This window comes from Cupressus sempervirens, chromosome 9, assembly GCF_028749045.1.
Source record: "Cupressus sempervirens isolate cs-2001-9-10 chromosome 9, ASM2874904v1, whole genome shotgun sequence".
Lineage (NCBI taxonomy): Eukaryota > Viridiplantae > Streptophyta > Pinopsida > Cupressales > Cupressaceae > Cupressus > Cupressus sempervirens.
Window position 1 is genome coordinate 44625218 of NC_143126.1, and position 21408 is coordinate 44646625.

The window sequence follows — 21408 nt, forward strand, 5'->3', positions numbered from 1 at the left end:
ATGCAGAGAAGAAATGCTAGAAAGAAGAGAACTCAGCCACGATAATGACCCCCCCTCTTTACTCAATCAAAGAACCCCCCCCCCAAAGAAATATGATTTGGCACTTTATTTTAGTTCGTTTACAACTACCACTAGAAAGAAATACTTAGTGGTCTTGATTTCAATGCATTACAAACCCTCATGAAGAGCATATGCTAGAAGTGAAACTTAGGCACAATAATCAAGGAAACAAATAGTACCAATGCGATCTACTCGAAAAATCATGCACTTTCAAAAAAAGAATCGCCTCGATACGAGGTCGTATGAGAAAGTTATGATCCTCCGAAGTTTCCAAAATGAGAACTGTGCACAGTCAAGGCTGAGAATCTGCAATTTCTTAAGAATTCATGCATGAAAATCAAAAGCAACTCCACTAGTGGATAGAGCACAAAAAAATAGCCAAGTTCATAACAAGAATCATCAAAATCGGAGTCCGTATGAGCAAGAACGAGACATTTGAAAACTGCATTCAAATCTGCGGCTGCCAACGGAGAGGGGTATGGCTGTAGCTTTGCATGCTCGATTCTGAAAAATATACAGCTTGCATGCAAAATCTAAAAGATACCCAGATGGTTTTTCGAGGCTGCGAACAAAACCCAGAAAGCATTTTTCTTGCTGATGTACAGAAGATGTTGCTGTAATGTAAATCAGACGCCTTTAACAGTAAAAAACGGCTCCAAAAATAGAAAAACGACCCCAGCAACCAAAATATGACATGCAAATGCTGGATCAGCTTCTTAAGTCCATCAATGGGATGCTGGAACCTGCAAAATTGATTGAAAACTCCAAATATGCATGTTGGTTGTCAGATTTGAGATTGAAACCCTAGAGAAAAACTGTTTTTGTCAAAACTTTTCTGATTCTCAGGATCATCCAAAGATGCAAGAGAAGAGCATACTTCGTTTTTCAAAAACTACAATAAAGTTTATTTGCCCCCCCCCCCGAATCTCTCAAATAAGGAAACTAAAATCTACCTTGCACATAGAAAAGCTCTGATACCATGTTAGAATCTGAAAAGATTAATAACCCAGAAAACTAGTGCAAAGAGTAAATATTTAAACTATGAATGCAAATGATACAAAATCAAAATAACATCATAGAGTCAGTCTCCAAGAGAGTAATGCAAATGCTGGAAGCAAAATAGCATTAAGAGGATGCAAAAACAAGAGATGCAAATACAAGCCAGGTAGCATGCTTATATAGGCTAAGAAGAGGGAGGAGGTGGCAACACCAACCAATGAGGAGCAACCATCTATCGGACTAAAGATAGCAAAGTATCTTCCCAAGATAGCTAATGGATGTTCACATGTAGGAAGGTGACACCTCACAACCATTCACCTAATAAGACATGCTTTATTAACCTAAGCGAGATTATTAAAAGTGTAGGAAAAACCTACCACAATAGGAAAAATAAAAAACTACACTAACAAGATTTTCGTTGTTGGGCAATTTTGCTTGCAATTATAAACATTTTTAGACCTTGGCGATTTTTTTGTGGAGGCAGATTTTGCATTGTTGGGTGATTTTCTCCTTCTATTAGGGCTGCGATTTATGCCCTAGGTGACTTTTGGAAGGCAGATCTAAAACTTTCCATTGTTAGGCGATTTTTGCAAGGTCTGATTTTTTTGCTTGGAAGCTGCGATTTCTACCCTAATTTGGGCAATTTTATTTGGAGGAGGTTATTGTGATCAAAGGTCTGATTTTTTGGGGCAAATGGAGGACAATTCCGAGAGCATTAAATTTTGATTTTTTCCAGCTAGATCCTCAAGATTTGCAAAGGGTTTGAAATTCTCAAAGTCTGATCCTAAATTCCAAAAGAAGACCCGACTATTGGTAAAGGTAATTTCAAATCATTTAGAGTTGAAAGGGGTCCTTAAGCTGATTTTCTTCTTTCGTTCTTGTCTAGATATTGTCTCCCTTAGTTCTTCGTGCATTCATTATCCACCACTTCACCATCCTATCATAGGTTGATAAGATGGTAGATGTTAGTGCAAGCAAGAATCCTAAGGGAATGAACACTAAGAAGGACAAAAAGAGGATATGATGCCCAAAACAACTTTTTTTTCGAAAATGAGGCGAATAACCGATACCAATGTCGGAACAGTAAATATGCTACAGATAAATGACAAACTAAAAGAAGGACAATCCCCTTTGGCAAAGAAGAGATACAGAAGGCAATTGCATAACACAGCCCAAATGTCGACACTTCCATTTCAACCATGATGAGCGACGTTGGGATGGCGCTTGATTTTGAAGATATCAAAGAAGAGGATATCAATGAGACAAGACTTGGATCAAGATTGGATGAGTTAGGAAAGGTTGCTATCAAGAAGAAACATTTGAACACTCTTTCCTCCCTAAATGTTTTTAATGGATTCACAAAAGAGTATGAGAAGGATCATGAGAAGACACTACAAGCAACAAATAGTGTGATGAAATCAGTGGAGCTGAAGATAAAGCACACACCTTGTCCTCCCATGGAAGAAGTCAACGAACGGCTAGCTAGGTTCATTGCCTTAGCTAAAAGAATGAAAGAAAAGAGGAGAGTTATTTAAGAAGATCATTTGATGTAAGCCCAAGTGGCAATTTCTCTTTCTTCTAGGATAGTAAAAATGTCTAATTCTGATTGGCCACCATTTTGGTGCTTTCTCATTGGTTACCACTTTTACACTTTTTTCATTGGTCCATTGACGAGGTGGCGTCTTCTCATTAGCTAATGGGGTGGCAACCCTAATTAGGGTTTCTAGGATTCAATCTAGATCATCGGTTTTGCCTCTTTATCTCTACCATCGGTTGTTCATTTTGGCCTCTATATAAGGCCATTTTGCTCTCATTTGTGAGAGAGCTATGTTGGAGAATTGTTGCCAAAATACTATCAAAATTGTTCTCTATTCATTGTTGTGGCTTGCATGGTGGATATACATGATCATTTTGGTGTATTGCATGGTTCTTCTCATCTCTCAAATTAAAGTAGGATTTCATTTTATGTTGTTAGAGTAGAAGTAGATGGCTAATTGTATGGTGATGTTAGTGAATGTTTAATAGGGATCTACAACTAGGCCACTAGCATCTTAGCTGTTGGTTGTGGAGCCTTGTGTGGTAAACTAGTTCTCTTTTCCTTTCAATCATTGCATCTATGGAGGTGGAGCCACTGGTTAACTTTCATTAGATTCGATCCTTGTCCATTTGCTAATCTTTCCATTTATAGGAGTAGGAGTAGAATAGCGAGTAGTTGAGTAGTCGAATTTCACTCTAAGAAAGTTAGGAAGGTAGAAGTCATTAGAAGCATTATTGCCTCCTTGCACAATCAACATTATTTGGCGCTACACCTTCCACCATCACTGTCACCATCAACATCACCTGGCATTCATACAAAATCATCACCATCTCACCAAAAACCCAAGTCATCCTCGAATGAATAGCGTAAGGCTGCCTACGTGATTACCAGCAAATCACATTGATAAACTGAGCGAGTATCCACAAGTGTAAGGAACATTGGAGTTATTATCATATCCTATGAGCATTAACTTTTCAAGAGAGGAATTGTGTGTTTGATACTTCGTATTAGATATCCAATTACTAATATGTTATGTAGTGGTACAAAAACTCACGTCAACAATAACTTGTTATGATAATATGATTTAATTGCGGAGAATTTCCTTGCAGGAAACACGTTGAAGGGGTGGAAGCATTGTCAGAAAAGAATTAGGAACATGAGCATCACCATCACTGGGTAGATGGGTTGAGGACCTAGTGACTTGAAACCGGAGACATCTGTGGGACCTGCATGAGCTATTTAAATAAATAATTTGAGAAACATAAATAATTGGGTTAAAATATAAAATGCACCTCAAAGGATTTAATATGATCTTTTACCATATTATTATAATAGATATATTTATATACGTATATATAGACTTCATATGATCTTTTACCATATTATTATAATAGATATATCTACATATGTACATATAGATATAAAAATGAGATGGCACCATAATATTATAATAATTTAATAAAGTGATGTAACCCTATTAATATTTACATGTACATATATAAATACAGGATTATAATAATATTCCAGATATAATAACATTCGAATTATTATAATATTCGAATTATAATCTTCCAACTCTATTTTTTTCTTTTTAATATTCTTGCTTTTAACCGATTAACATTTGGCATGATAAATTGAATTAATAATTGGAATTCGAATGGATTTCTTTCTTTAAACCGATGGAAGACGAGAAGCCACGGCTACTCCTTATGAAGAAGCCGTGATAGGAGTTGGACACCTTTGCCCCTAGCTTTCCATCCTTTTTTGCTACGTTTATCATATACCTCATCTGCTTAAGCCGAGTTCCATGTCCTTACTATTTTCTTCTTACTTCAGCCAGTACTTTGCAAATTTCCGAATCAAGCAATAGTCGAATTTGGGTGACATAACTAAGTCAAGTATGAGTTTTGGCTAGAGGACGAATGGGTGCCAAATTCAAGTCAGATCTTCATTTGCATACATATTAGGATGTGAATGTTTTTCCATCGAAGTTAATACTTTCATCTTTTCTGCATGTAAGTCTGACTACAACTGACTAGGCATAGAAATCAAATATTAGGACTTAGATTATTATATGTTGCTTTGCTGATGGCCTCTTGCGAATTTCATAGAGTTCCCATTTTGGTTCTTTGTATAATATCATTGTATCTTAAACCACCATTAAGAAGTCGAATGGTAACTATAGGAGTCTCATAATGATTGTATGAACCATCACAAATAGTATGGATATCAACAAGAAGAATTATATTGTTTTAAACCATGATAAATGTATAATAAGAGAAGTATGCTCATCTAATGCACCTGGGAATCACCGACAATAAAGTCACAATGGTGAAGAGGTGAAAAAGGGGCAGTGAGCTCATAAATTCTAATACACCTGGGATTCACCGGTTGATAGCCATGATATAGTGAAGAGGTGAAATGAATCTGTAAGAATGCAAAAGAGAAATTAGATATGATTAAATTAATTAATTAAACAATAAATTCTGCAATCTTTAAGAATATCTTTTGAATCAACAGACAAAGCCGATTGCTCTGAGATCCAAACACCTAGGATTTACCGGCTGTATAGCCATGGAAAAGGGTGAAGAGGTGAGATGGAGTCTGCAATGACTTAAAAAATAAAAGTCAGATATGATACATTAAATCTAGAATAATATCATTTAATAGCTCATGCATGATCTCGTTATTGTAACTCCTTCTGTCAAGTCTAGTGGTGTGGTTAGATACTAGGATGCTCAGTAAATGACAGATGTTCCAAGTCCAATTCCGGGTAGAAAGGGCCTTTCTTGTTGGAGATTGTGTGCGGAATAAATTAAGGTCTGATATTGGGTGGTTAAGCCCCTGACAATGTTTCACCTCTCCTCAAGTTGTCAAACGTACAACAGAGAAAGATAAGCTATACATTTAATTGGTTACCGAAAACAAATATTTTAGTTTTATGATGTATATGTAAGACTAAGGTAAGATTAATTGAGTTTTATCATCATTACAGTTATTTTACATTTAGTTGCAAGATAAAGATTTATCTGATGGATTGTTATATCAATCTTTCATTTATATGAATAATAAATATGAGCATATCTTCTAATCTTATGTTATTGCCACAGTTAAGCAATCAGAAAGAAAGAAATGATACAGTGGTATTTGAAGCCCTAATGTCCGAGACATTTTCCTTCGAAGACAAAGCTGAAATATTTTTGAAGGAGTTACAAGCTATGGAACATTCCACCAAGTGATAAAGCGAGCTAAAAGCCAGAATATGGGGGCTATAGTTAGAGCAGCTGAATCATTGTTAGCATTTATGTACAAAGGATGCAATACAGATTGGAAGTTGCTTCAGCATAGTGGGTATAAGGAGGAAATAGCTACAGAGTGGACAAAATGATAGACCATACCTCTAGCTTAGGAGCAACCACCTCTCATACAGACATGGAAGTTGCTTTTAGGAGGACATACATAGAACTCCAGCAAGCAAAAGATTTGGTAGGGTGGTTGGCTAAGGAATGAGAAATTGAAAAAACTGCTCTAGAAGAAAAGTCGAAGGCCAAAAAGGCTGCCCTAGAAAAGAAAATAGGCTACCTTCCTAGAATAGAAAAGGCTACCTTGAAAGACAAAATCACAACAGTAGAGGTGAAAAAGATGGATGCTTTGCATGTTCTATAGGGAGTTTGTGCCAAACATAAGGAAGCTGAATGAGATCTTCAGCGACTTCGTGGAGCTCCGAGTACAGGGATGGCTTCCCAACCCTCTTCTTGAAGTTTGGTTTTTCTTTGTTTTGTCAGGTAGTCATCTAGAAGACAATTTCTGGTAGGGGGATAAATGTACTCTGTAATAAATTAATGTTGTACTTAGCATTAGTTAAGCCTTGATGGGTTGGGCAGTTAGGAAGAGAGGGGATACATCTGTTGGTTTTCCTAACCAATCAACCATTATATATGAACTTTGAATTACAATTGATGTACTCGCATTTTTTGGTATTAATATAGAAATAACATTCTCTTGCCATTTTGGTATTTTGGTACAAATAATGAATGCCCTATTGGTACTACTGAGTCCCTGTTATATTAATGAAATCTATGTTATGTTGCATTGTGCTTGATAACCATTCTACACAGTTTTGTAGCTGCATGACTTTAACTGACAGGAATGGTGTTGTAACTGACAACTGAAACCAACAGAAGAGCAGTAACACAGTACACTATAACTTGGGTAACAGTTATGATATCAATGATATTACATCAACAGGAATCTCCACTCTGGCTTGTTAGATCAAATTTAACTTTGATGGAATCTCTGAAGATAACACAGCGACTTTTCGAAGAGAAATTCTATAAGTATTTGGAAGGTAAGATTAAGGCAAACAAATCATTTGATCTTGTAAGGTAAGATTAAGGCAAACAAGTCATTTGATCTTGTAAGGTAAATAGGAAACTAGGAAAACTTAAAAGCTTTAATTGGATATTTGATTAATGCTATCAATATGAATAATAGAGTATTCTGATTGAAAGTAATTCCAAAAGATGGGTCAAATTCATCCAAACATACAAAATTCATCTTAGTTAAAGAGAGTGTAAAGAATGGTGCTGAAAAGACTGAGAAAGTGCATTGAAACAAGGAAAAACTGAGAATTGAAACATCACGGTACACCACAGAAAGTGACAATGAATTTGTTGCTTCTAAGAGCTGCAATTTTATTTTTGCCTCAGTGATTTCATTTCATTGGCTATTGGCAGCTGCAACCAACAGTTTTCCCACAAAGAACATAATATGCAAAATTTAATTCTCCCCTGCTAAACTTGTGTGTTGATGTCCCATACCATTCAATACATTGTCCCGCATTCAAGAGTTTATCCTTCTTCCAGAACATGTCAAGTAGTACAAAACCAGATCCTTTATGAACCACACCTCTCCAATGCAGAGGATTGCAGTCCCAAAACGCTGAGGGACTAAATAAATGAGGGTGGAAGAAATCCTCAATGGATGACGTGTATACTGCCATCTCACGTTGCACCCAAAAATAAACATAGATTGAAATATGGAATACCACTGTTACTAATTGTCCAGACTCCAGATGATGAGGAGAACAAATAAGCTTTCTTGAATCTATTGCAATGGCTTTTCCCACTGCCTGTTGTAATGTCCCCTTGAACCTAATCAGCTGATGTCTTTTCATTAGCCTATTCCCAGGTTCCCTTAGGCTAATTGGTGGTCATTGGGGGGTTCTTGTTTTCTTGAAGAGCTTGGTTTTGATTTTCTTGGCTTATGACAGTTGTGTGGGTGTTTCTGTAGTGTTCTATTAGGTGGTAACACTATTTGTAGCACTTTTGGCCTTCTAGGTTGTTCTCCATGGCTCTTGGAGAACACTGCTACGTATAATAAGTGTTTGTTTTGGCTCCCAAAATCATTCTTCAGCATTAGTTATGTCTCATCACGATTGGCTTCAGTTTCTGGTGCCTTGGCATGAATTTATGCAATGTGGTTGGTATTATTTTAAAATTTGAACTAGGTTCTAAAGTAGTGTTCATATATTTATTGTAGTGCTTAATATTATAAAGTGATGTTTTTTTCACATTGGATGCCTAGAGAAAGGGGAACTTGGAATTGAGTTGTTTTATGAATTGTTTATGGGGCCTTTCTTAGGAAAATGAATTAATTTTAAATTTTAAAATTCCCCTTTTTCCTTCCAATCCATTAAAGGGGGGGGTTTTGACAGTCAATTTTCATTCATTCAAAATTGCACCTATACTAAGTTTTTGTTGGAGTGAACATTGGGTTCCTTCAAGAGTTAATTGCAAATGCAAACCCTCCTCAATTTTCAGTAGTTTTGGCGATGAAAGATCCATCCTAACAATTTTAGTGTTTTCACATAAACACATTGATTACAATTGAGTTTGTGGTTTTGGTATACTACAAAGAAAAAAGATAATATTCCAAGTTTCCTAAACAGCAAGTATTGGCAGTTTTATTGGTGATGATTTGCAGAGATTTTTATATGATTTGCAATGATTTCTAAGATGTTTTGCTAGCTGGACATACTCCCCCATACTGATTGGACCCTTCAAAACGGTCATGTAAGCTGGGGCTTTGCTAAAAAAAAATACAGGTTATTCCAAACAACTCTTCTGAGCTAGGCAACCAAGATGCAAGTATTTATCAGAAGGTTTTTGCTGGAATTGATATTTCCTATTGGGTCGACCATCTTTGCAGGCTGTGGCTGTAATAGGAAGCTGACGTGTTTTCTAATGTACATATTGCTCAAGTGTTTTAAAGGCTATTCACCTAGGAGGCATCTAGACTCTTGCTCCTGTTTGCAAGGTAACTGAAAGGTTCTGAGACAGTTTAATGTATTTGGTAATGATTTTCTGATTTTGACAAACCTTGGCATGAGTATTAAGGAGTGCTACTAGTGTGAGGATTTTTAGGCCTATCTTTGGGTCTTTGGTGGTGCCTAGGATTGACAATCATGTTGCAGGAATTCATGGAGCGCATATGGACTGAAAATGGAGAGTGTCTCAACCAATGCTCACCTATCCTTGCATTTTCTGCATCCAAACAGCAACCTACACAAAAGGGTGCTTTCAGACACGTTACTTTGTATTTCCCCTGTACTTAAGTGTCTTTGTGATGGAGTTGTAGTGAGGTGCTGGTGTGCTGTTTTTTTAGAGTAGGACTTGGTTGGTGATAATGTTTAAAGGAATTTGGAGCAACTTCTTACTGAAACCACTTGCAGCCACCTGGTGTTGAGAACCACAGTTATTTGGGGCAGTATGTTGACCTATCTCATATGCACATTCTACAATGATTAATCAGCAGCAGTTGCTCTTATCATTGAAAAGTGAAAACCATAGTTACACCACCATTGGGGATGGGGAACAGGACGAGGGAACAAACAGCCTTAATTTGGGAGCAGGGGGAGGTAAGTAGCACATATACTATATACTATACAAGTGGTACTTAAAATACTAGTTATGAAAAGATGTATAAGACTATTAAGAAGTAAAATAGAAAAATTGCAAATGTCAAATACTAAATAGTAAATACTTGAACATTGAAGATTTGACTATTGAATTACAAACTAAAAGTTAGAATACTCAATTCTAAATAAAAATCTAAATTGTCGAATTGGCAAACGGAAGATTAAAATATTTATACTGTCGAATTGGCAAATGGAAGACTTTTATTCTATCAAGAATACCATAAAGATGATTGCAACGAGTAGGATGATATCAAGACAAGTACAAAATGTCAAAAATGTGGTGGAGGGCAACCTCTAATCATCCTTGGGTGGTCAAGCCTCAAGGCAAACTCCTTATCACTAGAACTATTGCACTCCTCAAGGTCAAGATTCACTAAAGGAACACCAACTAGCCCTGCATCTGAAGCTACTCCATCCCCGTCCTCATCAATATGTAATGGTTCCTTTGGCCCTGCATCCCATCGTCCTATTGGGCTTTCCTTGTACACACATTTCTTGCAGTTGGTCATATGCAAGGCACTATGTACTAGCGACTAGCTTCTTTGCTCTCCTAGAAGTATGTGTTCCTCTTAAGATAATGGATGAAGCTATAACTAGACCAGGTTCTCTCAAAAGTTGAAGAACTAAAAACCTAAGATAGCAAACATGTGGCAAGTGTGGTAGTAAGTGATTTTTTTCCATGACAGTTCTACCACAAAATTGGATGTGAGCTCTTGTAACATAGTATTGATATCCGCCTTTGCCACAACCTTATAACCCCTAAGAGTAGGATATTTCATCCACTTGATGTGAATCTTGCAAGTAGTTTCAGCATCATACATTCTATCAATGTACCTGAAGAACCCTTCCTTCGTCTTAGCATCTTGAATCAGTATAAGTCTACAACACCTAGGCATGTATCACTTCAAATTCAATGCATAAGCATCCATGTGCAAGGGAGTGTTCAAGTCATCCCATCAACATTGAATAATAGGCCGAAAAATGCTCACTGTAGAATGCTAAAGTGGGGTCCTCTCACACAATTGCCCTTATCTTGTCAAGCATAGAATCAATGCACTCATACACCTCTCCAAGGTTAGGTGCATCCCCATCCCCACAATTGATGACCGAGAAAATTGGAGTGATAATAGAGACTGTGTATTTTGCATCACTCCAAAATGCATCACTCTTCACTATATCCTTCACCCTTCTCACTTACTCTGTCCTAGCCTCACCCCACCAATTCTAATCTTGTGTCATAACCATGAGTTGTAATTACTTTGACAACTTGTGAGGTTTTCACACCATTTGATTCAGGAGCATCCTTGGACTATTGGTAATCTTGCATCCCCAAAAAGTTTTTTGCTTTGTTTTATGTTTTCCAATTATTTGTCTAACAGTTTATTTTGGTGATCACTTGATTTCCTTTTGCAGATTCTGCAGGCTTGGCTTCTTATTGTGGATCTATCCTGGATCGCTATCTTTTGTTCAAAGAATTTAATGTACAATTGGTTGAGGTTATGCTTCATCTTCTCGGGTATTGAATTCCTATGTGGTTCTTCATATGATGTGTGGTATTTGTTTTGGCATTCTATATTTGGGAGTTACCTTATGCACTCTTATATCTAGATAGTTGGATGACTTTGTTGGCAATTTGGCTAGGTTAAATAGTATGTAGTTGTCATTACGGCAACATATAATCAAGATTGAGTGAGCGGATATTAAGGATAAAGTTTTGTGTTGGAAACGTAGAAATTTGTCTAAGTGTCATAGAGTTTATCTGTCAACAAAATATCTTTTTGATTAGCGTAGTTCACAGAGGTGTTACTCACACATATGTCATCAGCTACAATGAGTATAGTATGTCAGGATGATGTACACAAGTACGTGGGATTGTACAGTTAGTATGGACAAAGATATCACTATTTTACATAGACTATGTTGAGCAGATGTGTTCCACTAGTCCTGTGTGCCTGATAGTAGTTACCCATTAAACTTGTGTGCTTGATGGCCAGTTACCCATTGGTCCCGTGTGCCTAATAGCCAATTACCTATTGGTCCTATGTGCCTGATGACCAACTACTCATTGGTCCCATGTGCCTAATAGCCAGTTACCCGTTGGTCCCATGTCCTGATTGCCAGTTACCCATTGGTCCCATGTGCCTGATGGCCAATTACCCGTTGGTCCCGTGTGCTTGATAGCTAGTTACCCGTTGGTCCCGTGTGCTTGATAGGCAGTTACCTCATGGTCTTGTGTGCCTGATGGCCAGTTACCTGCTAGTCTCATGTACCTGATAGGCAGTTACCTGATGGCCGTATAGTATAGCTGAATGGAGTGAACAGTGATGTATGGACTGTTTTGGGGCTGGGCCGTACGATAGCTTGGAATGGAGTACGAATGGTGGTGTTGATTAGCCATACAGTAGCTTGGAGAGATATATGGTATGGCGATGTTGTAGTACGGACATAGATGGTTGTACGGTATGGTAATGTTGTAGCACGGGCAAAGATGGTCATACGGAATGGTAATGTTGCAGCACAGACAGATGCACTACATGTTGCGCCAAACCAAGGGTAGCGGATGGTGTACGGATAGAAGGTGGATTCAGTCTTGAAATCATAAACAAACTTATAGTCCCAAATGCATCAAATGAAAGCCAAACAAGAATGAATATTGAACATGAATATCCTTAAATTAATATTTGCAATAAGATAGTGCTCCAATTTGCCATATTCGAGCAAAGTATTACATGCAACGAAATAGTGTGAGTGTTGAATCCCATCGAAACTAGACAAGCCAAGTATCACTTCAGATACCACTGTATCACTTAGGGCTTCAATTACCATTGGATCATTTAGGGCATCAAATACAATTGTATCATTTCAGACTTCAAATACCACTGAATCAATTAGGGCTTCAGATACCACTGTATCATTTAGGGCTTCAGATACCATTGAATTAAGGTCCTCCATTCTTCCTCCAATAGTTTATCGGCCTCTTCCAATACTGTATCCTCTATTGGTATGTCTTCATTAGCTTGTCTTTTGGTATCTTCCACCAATGCTTTATTCTGGCCATCGATGTCTCCTGTAGGCTCCACCACCAGGGCAATAGGGTTTGCTACTTCTATACCTTTTGCTATATGCAATCTAACTTTGTGCTCGCGCTTTTTTTGACACCTGAGATCTATTTCCTTAGTATGAGGCTGCTGAGTTGTAGGCACCAAGTTTGCCACTCCTGGTAGTGAAAGTTTTGTTGCCTCCCATTGGGAAATCTATTGCCGGAGATTGCCCTCCCCTTTGGTATTCTCAGTCTCCACATTCTTCTCCATGACACCATCATCCACTCCTTCCTTCATACTAGGCCTAGTACAAACGTCATCCGTACTCATGGTGTTTCTAGTCGTGCACTTGACTCCATCATCTTCCACCGTACTTTGCATGCTTGCTTGGTAAATCTAGGCATACTCATGTACCATCTGTGGCAGTGTTCCTCCTGCGGGTGGTAGGAAAGTGACATCCCTACGCGTGCCGTTCAAGTGACTTAGACGGATTTCTTCCTCTTGAGAATCAGAGGAGGATGTGTTGGTGCTGCTCTCATCCTCTTCTGGACTGCAACATAATATAGATTCAATTAATATAACAGAGACTTAGGAGTACTAATAGGGCATTCATTATTTGTACCAAAATACCTGAATGGCGTGAGAATGTTATTTCTTTATAAATACCAAAAAACATGAGTACATCATTCATAATTCAAAGTTCTTATATAATGATCGGTTGGTTGGGAAAACAACAGATGCATCCCTGCGCTTCCTAACTGCTTGACCCAACAAGGCTTAACTAATGCTAAGTACAACATTACTTTATTATGTACTACAAATTGCAATTCCTTTGAATAAATCTGCATCATATGAACGAAAAAGATCATTTATCATTCTCGTGACTGGCCAATATTTGGTATCAGAGCAATATGCCTTCCTGTGCCTGAACATTTCTATTAGTCTGTAGATATGTATTTTGATGGTTATCAAAAATCAGTGATGAATAGTGTTGCCTACAGAGTAGATGGGGTAGAGTAGGGAGACTCTTTCCCTTTTTCTCTTTGCTGAGATCAATCTCCAATAAGGGTGATTACTCTTCACGAGTTGTTAATACTATGTTAGCCAGATTCAAGCGCTAGTGTATGAGCTGGGCGGTTGAGTAGGAAGAAGGAATTTGATGTGTAGTATTTGTAATGCCTCGCCCAGAGTTCCTTGGAAAAAGGATAAATATAAGTCAAGATAATATTTAAAAAAAAAACAAGTATGGACGCACATGGCAATCAACATACAAGGATCAAAAAGATCGCAACGAAAGACTAACCAAACATCCAAACACCAACGGATCTCCAAACGTACTATCGAACTAATATGACCAAACTGAAGAACAAAAACCAATGACGACATTAGAACAAAAAATCTCTGATCTGTCAAAGCAAGGAAACACTAGCATTCCTAAAGGGTACTGAAAAGTCCAAATTGCGTTCTCCAAAAAACAACGGAGATGTCCCCTATTTTTCGTGCGAGAGAATTTTCAACTGACAGTCTAGCGCGAGTAAGTACCTCTTCGCGCAAGAAAGTACACCGAGCCATGCGAGGAAACACCATATTGCATGAGGAAGTGTTGGGTTCAGCAACCAAAAAGCACTGTACTGGTGCTGAGGTTCGTTTGGGGAAGTACCAGGAGCCACACAAGGAAATGCAAGGCCCTGCGCGAAGCTTCCATAATCTCGTGCGAGGAAGTACAATCTTGCACGAGGAACCATAACAACCCATCATAAAACAAGGAATAAAAAGCTAGAAAAGATGATTCCTCTACATCGGGGTGTGCCGGATCCACAATCGAGGCAAAGACACTCGAATCATAACAACAAAAAGATGAAAACTGAATCTAACCAACTAAATATAGCAGTGAAGGAAATGAACTTGAAAGCAACATCGCAATGAGTTAAAACAACAAAATTAAGGGTGCGGTTCCTCCCAACCATAATAGCATCATGAGACTTCAAAGGTCCTAGCCATCACCCGTGCATAACATCCCAAACTACCAACTAGATGGTCGAAGCTGTCTTATGAAGACGTCACTACTAAAGCGTAATGACATCACAAGAACAAAGAAATCTGACATGCTAACCAGTAAGCAATAGATACTCCAACTAAACAAATAACATCATCTAATCATATGCTAAACATCATAATAAGGGAATGTGTCAAATAAACTAACATCATCTAAACATGGTATCCAAGCATTCCAATGAAAGCATAAATTACAAGAAAGCATACTCTAGAACCCGAAGTATGTAATGTCCCCTTTTTTTGGGACATTATAATTTTGTGTGCTGGATCACTTCACCTAGGTTTTAGGGGCGAAAAGATTCTTTACAGGGTTCAGTGCGAGGTTTGGCCTAGACATTTCCAGTTTTAGACCCATTAGAGTAGTTTTGGCAGGTTGTTCGGATACTTACTATTTTTAGTAAGTAAATAGAGCTCAGTATTTTTGATATCCTAGCATTGATTTGGAAGTGTCTCGCTGAGAGCTTTCCAACAAACTATTGCACATGCTTATCCGAGTTTTATTGATCAGTTATTTTAATGTCTGATGATTATATGGTTTACTGACTAAGTGTCTATTAAAGTTCATTTAACTTGTCACTTTATTTTTAAAAAGGTACTATGTTCACTTAAGTGACTAAAGCACAAAAAACTTCTTTATCCCACATTGCTTAAAAGAGCGTGCATCACATTGGGAAAGGTGATAAAGATACATCAAACTTCACATGGGATGGTATGAAGATATAATATTTAAAACAAATATTAATTTGGGAGCTGAAAACAGTTGCTGGTCATTTTTTTGAGGACGCAAACCCTTGAAGAAGCTTTGGAGGTTGGACGCAAACCTAGCCTTCTTACAGGATTTACCTACATTGGCCAATCTGACTGGCTTTTACTATTTGTAAGATTGGATCATTTGGATATATGCATGTTATTGTATTGCTGTTGTAACATATAGTAATGCATTTGATGGTTATCTGAGTTAACTCCTGGTTTATATATGCATTTTCTAAACATTGGAGGAATAAACAAAGCTTTTTTGAGTTTAATTGTATGTAAATCTGCTAATTAGCAATCGATTAAAATTCTGGAATTTATATTGGATATTGGTTTACTGTTCAGATTTTAATCTACAAGTATTTATCTTGGGTTTTGGGGTAAAAATATCTGGAAAGGGTTATTACAGTGGTATTAGAGCCAAGAATCCTACCATCCTGTGGAATTACGCAACACAAGAATTTATGAAAAAGTTATATTGTGAGTTTTGGTTGCTTTAATGTGACTGGGTTCTGAACTGTGAGGATCAAAACCCTCCAATTATCTATGAGAAGAGGTTGGACGTCACCCCAAATCTCTCATTGGCCTGCTAGAAGTTATACAATGTTTTGAGTAGAGAAGGAAGCCGAATTATATTTGAAGATTACACACAGGAAGATGGTATATGATGGTTTATTCCACAATCAGTTTGGTAGTAATGAGCAATGTGCAAGTATGGTTGAATGTCCATTCTTATACACCAGTCTTGATACATTAAAGGATGTTGAGATTGCGAGCAGTTTGAGTGAAATATTGTGTGGAAAAAAAAAGTTTTTAAGAGGGGATTGGCACGTGAGTAGTAGGAGTTCATCTATATGTGCACGCAGAACAACAACAAGATGTCATTTTGTTTAACCCAACCCAAGAGCCTCTTATCCATGAGCAAGGGTTTGAGTAGGAAGATTAGACGTGTCATGAGGGAACTGATAGGTCGAATGTTGGGTGTATGAGCAGACATAGGCAATGCTGTTCAAGTCGGACGTCTAAGCATAGAGTCTTCACGGGTTGATTGGTCTACTTATCCATTTGTTGCAATAGCAACTCAGGCGGATTGCAGGCTGATCCATCAAGCTCACGTCCAACGTTACAGGCATATATCAGTCTGGGACTTCATGGCAACACCTATCTGGGTTACGTTGAGGACACCTCCAATCTGAGTGGAATACATTCACGCCAATAGAGGTCTTGGTGCCATAGCAAAGACTGTGCTCGGGTTTATGATTAAGCTCTAGTCTGGTCGTTTGAAACGAGTTACTTCTAGCATATTTCAAGCACAATACAACTACGGGTCGGGTGCTCGACTCACTCGGATGCTAGTAGTTTCGTGAGTGAACCAAAAGCCCTTCATGGCATTAACTCCTACAACCGGACAGGACTGACGCACGGGTAGCAAGCAATTGGCATAACGTCTACAGGTTGTTTCTGCGGAAGTCATCCGGAATAAGCATACGAAATAACCAGATGGTTATGGTTTGTGGAGTTTGTTTCCCGTGCATTTGCAGATAGAGTTTTGCATGAACAAATGGTGAATACTCTACCGCGGGTGATATTGAGCGGGCGCACATAGCAACTATCATATTATAAGTAGTCGGGTGAATTCCAATCAAAGTAACAAAAATCGGAATCGGATCGGAATCGGCAAGGCCGAATCGAATCGTGAATCGGCAATGAATCGGCGATGAATCGGCAAATTTGAAAAAACCCTTTAAATTTAAAGATTTTAACAATTTAAAACTTATTTCATGCACCCTTTATTGAATATAACTTAAACACACTATAACATCATCAAATAGAAGTTAAAACTTAACATACATAAACATGGAACATAAAATCCATCACATATGTAACTATGTTATCTAAAATGTAAATTGTAGGCTAGCTGAAGTAAATAGAAATCAAATGATCACAATGATTTAAATCATAGAATGTATGTAAGATGATCCATAAGACATCAAATCATAAATGTATGTAAGAATCTAAGATGAAGATCCATGAAAGTTTGAAACATATGTCTATCAATGATTCAATATCAATATCTGTAAACAAAATATAAAAACAAGGCTCCAGCTCAAGCCTCAGACTCATAGTCATCATCATCATCCTCAACATCATCCTGAAGCTCGGCTGCAGCCTCAGCCTCAGCCTCTGAGTATCCAGTCTGCCTAGTAGCAAGGCGTCTAATGTAGGTTCTAGAGGACTGCCGAGCCATATCTCTCGCATGTAAGATGGGCTCATGAACGTCGCTAGGGCCTGTGCCTGTGCGTGCACGTGTGCGTCTACCAATGCCTGAAGAACGTGCTCTAGCTGCCTCAGCCTCTATATCCACCTGGTCAACCCACACACGGTCTTCCTCAGTGAAGACTGGATCCACAACCTCTGTGAGCCACTTTGATTCTGGATCAATCTCCTCTAGAATGATCGGAGAGGAGTCAGTGCCCAAAATCTGTCTGATCCTAAGACGGAGGTTGTAATGAACAAAGACAATATCATTCAACTTCTGCACTGTCAACCTGTTTCTCCTCTTCGAATGGATGTGCTCGAACATGGACCAACTGCGCTCACATCCAGAAGCGCCGCTTGGCTGACTCAGAATACGAATGGCAATTTTTTGAAGTTTTGGGGTTGTGGCCCCAAACATTTGCCACCATCTATCTGCAATAAGGGAAAAATTGAAAATAGAAACAATTAGTCTCATTTACAAATTACAAGTTAACTTTAAAATTACATAATCAACTTTAAGATTAGAATCTAGATTCATGAACATTGAATATATTATTTAATTTTTACCTGGTTGTAGTGTTGTCTGAGCATTTATGGCCATCTTGCTAGAGAAAAGTGGCCCCTCTTTATTGTTGAACTGGTCTAGCTCAACAATTGCAGCAACGCTATCTTCATCGCTACTCAACCTCTGAATTACTGTGTATAAGCCAGTGAGAACCTCCGCATCCGCCTTGAACTCAGGACGGGAACGATATGCCGGATTCAAAAAGTAAGCTGCTGCATGGATGGGTCGATGGAGCTGATTCTGCCATCTCCTATCGATGATGTCCCAAATAGGGCCATACCTCTCCTGCACTCTTGCATATTGGGCTCTGATGGCCTCCTTGGCCCTATCCATGCCCTCATAAATGTAGCCCATAGAGGGCTTCTCCCCATCAGCAGTTCGTAGCAAAGCTACAAGGGGCTCAGTGACCTACATATAAAGTAAAACAATAAACTTGAGTCAAAACTTAAATATAAAATAATATAACTTAAAGTAAAAGTAAAATACTAAATGTTAAATTGCAATAAATTTACCTGCAGGATTTCTCTAGCGGGTTTCCAAAAACCATCCTCATCAAATATGCAATCCGCCACATCTATCCCTACAGTGGTCGTAGCATAGGAAGAGGAAATCCACTCCCGCCCAACAAACATGCTCCTCAATTCATCCCTTGATGTCAACAAGGACTGCAAGGTGATGAAATTCGAGGCAAACCTCGTGATACCTGGGCGAGCTAACTCTTTGCCTTCTGTGTACTTCCTCATTGTGCTAAGGACAAATGAATGATTATAAATGAATTTGCATATGTTTTTTGCCCTTTCCACACATGACTTGACAAACTCAAGTTTGCCAATTTCCTCCAACATGAGGTCAATGTAATGTGCCGCACAAGGGGACCAAAATATGGTGGGGTGCCTCTCCATCAAAAGTTTACCTACAACAATTTTAAGTCAATTAGAAATTCAAATTTCAAAATTCAAATAAATTTATTTTCAAAACTTGAAAAGTTAAAAGTTTACCTGCAGCAACATAACTTGCTGCATTATCCGTCACCACCTGGATCACATTTTGTTCTCCCACCTCTGCTATGACTTCCTCAATAGCCTCACATAAGTATGTGGCATTTTTTACATGTGCGGAAGCATCAATGGATTTGATGAACATGGTATATCCTACAAGTAACAAAACAACGAATTAGAATATTAAAATTAAATGGATCATCAACAATTTAGCATTCAACAAATCAAAATTTACAATTATGTATGTAGGAAAGTAGAATGATCAATTACCTCCACAGGATACAAGAAAATTGAGGAGTGTTCTATTCCTCCTATCTGTCCAACCATCAGTCATGATGGTGCAACCCTTTGCAATCCACTTCTTTCGGTTCTCTTCGAGCTCAACCCTCATGTCCTCTACCATCTCATCCAAGAGGTATCCGCTCAACTCAGCCTCAGTTGGGGCTTTAAACTCCGGACCACAAATAGCAACCGCGTCTATCATGTTCTGCCAATAAGGAGCCCTGTCACAAATAAAAATTTAGATGTCAAAGACTCAAATTATAAAACAAGTAAATATAATTAAAGTTTTACTTTTACTTTTAATTTTAACTTTAAAGAAAACAACGAAAAAATAATCAATTACCTGGCTGCAATAAATGGAATGTTGCAAAAGTACCAAAATTTGCATATCTCCTTTCTGGCAGCATCATGAATTTCCTTGTTCAAACCCATGCCCTCAAGCGTGGGTTGGGAACCAGGAGTAGTGCGGGGCACAAAGTAACTATCCATTCTGTTTTTCCGCACTCTAGGCTGCAATAGGTTGGTGTGGGACTCTGTCTCAGTATGTGACCGACTAGCACTAGCACGAGCAGAAGAACTAGAATAAAAAGGAGGCCTAGAAGAACCCTCTCCAACACAACCTACAGATGCAGATGTGGATGCGGCTGCAGATGCGGATGCAGGAACATGGGAGCCAATACCCCTTAACCCTTCAAGTTGCATTTTCCTATTGGCTTTGTCTTTTTCAATTTTTTCTAATGCCATTAAGCAAGTGCGTTTTGCCTCAGGAGTTTGGTGAATGCAAATTGTAACATCGTGTCCAGGTATAGCAGCAATGTGGTATTTCAATCTATAAATACCCCCAGAAGTTATTTTTTCTTTACAAAAAATACATTTTGTTTGATATTTGGTTCTTCCAGGAAACTCTTCGTTATATTTCCAACATTCATCCTTTCTACCCATTGCGAATTTGCAAAAAATGAAAGCAAAGGCTGCTGCAATAAAAATTTATATGTAAAATATCAAAGTTTGAAGCTAATAAAAGCTACAAAACAACAAACCCTAGTTTGCAACTTAGTAAAAATAAAGAACATTCAAGATCTAAACTAAAAATCTTGAAAACTATAAAAATTTAACAAAAAATGCATAATACACTAACATGCAAAAAAAAAAGAGCACTTACCTCATGCAAATGAGTTGAGGAGTGTTGAGATTGGCTCCCTAATGCTCCCAATGCAATTAATGGCCTCCCCAAATGGATTGCTGATCTCTTTTGTGCTCTTTCTTCTTGCCGGTTAGAAACCTATGGCTTTTCTTTTCTCTTCTTCTCTCTCACTTTTCCTCTCTTGTACTCATGTTAAACAAATAGAAGGCCCTTTAGGGTTATAATAAAGAGAATAGGTCAAAAACAAAGTAAAAAAAACAAGCAATTTTTTTAAATTTTACAACTCTATACTTTATTGGCCGTGGGCGATTCCTGCCGATTTTTCCAGGCGATTCATGCGATTTTTTGCCTGAATCGCTTGAATCGGCGATTCACTTGAAGAAATCGGCAATGGTGATTTTCGACTCCAAAAAAATCACCATTGCTGAATCTAATCGCCGAATCGCCGATTCAGGCGATTTTATGGCGATTCTCGTTACTCTGATTCCAATATCAATCACCCGGCTTCTCAAGTCACTTAATGAGTATTTTACACCCTACAGGACCAGTTGGATTAGTATCAGTGATTCTTGACATTTGATCAGTTGTATTGCATCGGGTATTTCGGCATATATAGAAAGTCACAACACACACATGCATGTATGGAGGTGAATTTGAATGCTTATCTGGTGATCTGTGCTAGTATGGAGGAGTTATAAATCAAGTATGATATAAATTACTAGAAATTGAACCTCTA

The 21408-nt window shown here is 38.1% G+C and overlaps 3 protein-coding genes and 1 long non-coding RNA gene across 4 annotated transcripts in view; 2 read left to right on the forward strand and 2 right to left on the reverse strand.

The window, feature by feature from the left end:
- Positions 1-21408, forward strand: part of NLP1 (nitrilase-like protein 1) — a 199853-nt gene that overhangs the window by 150923 nt on the left and 27522 nt on the right. The window lies entirely within an intron of this gene.
- Positions 9017-11165, forward strand: LOC149537542 (uncharacterized). Its single transcript, XR_016355850.1, has 2 exons — positions 9017-9515; positions 10989-11165. It is a non-coding gene; the product is annotated as an uncharacterized LOC149537542 (long non-coding RNA).
- Positions 17355-18326, reverse strand: LOC149537543 (uncharacterized). The gene is made up of 2 exons (XM_089798947.1): positions 18251-18326; positions 17355-18115 (listed from the first exon to the last, which is right to left on the reverse strand). The coding sequence occupies exons 1-2, from the start codon at positions 18282-18284 to the stop codon at positions 17532-17534; spliced, it is 618 nt and encodes a 205-aa protein (XP_089655073.1). The 5' UTR covers positions 18285-18326; the 3' UTR covers positions 17355-17531.
- Positions 18355-19649, reverse strand: LOC149537544 (uncharacterized). Its single transcript, XM_089800169.1, has 5 exons — positions 19517-19649; positions 19247-19399; positions 18761-19161; positions 18402-18656; positions 18355-18360 (listed from the first exon to the last, which is right to left on the reverse strand). The coding sequence occupies exons 1-5, from the start codon at positions 19647-19649 to the stop codon at positions 18355-18357; spliced, it is 948 nt and encodes a 315-aa protein (XP_089656295.1).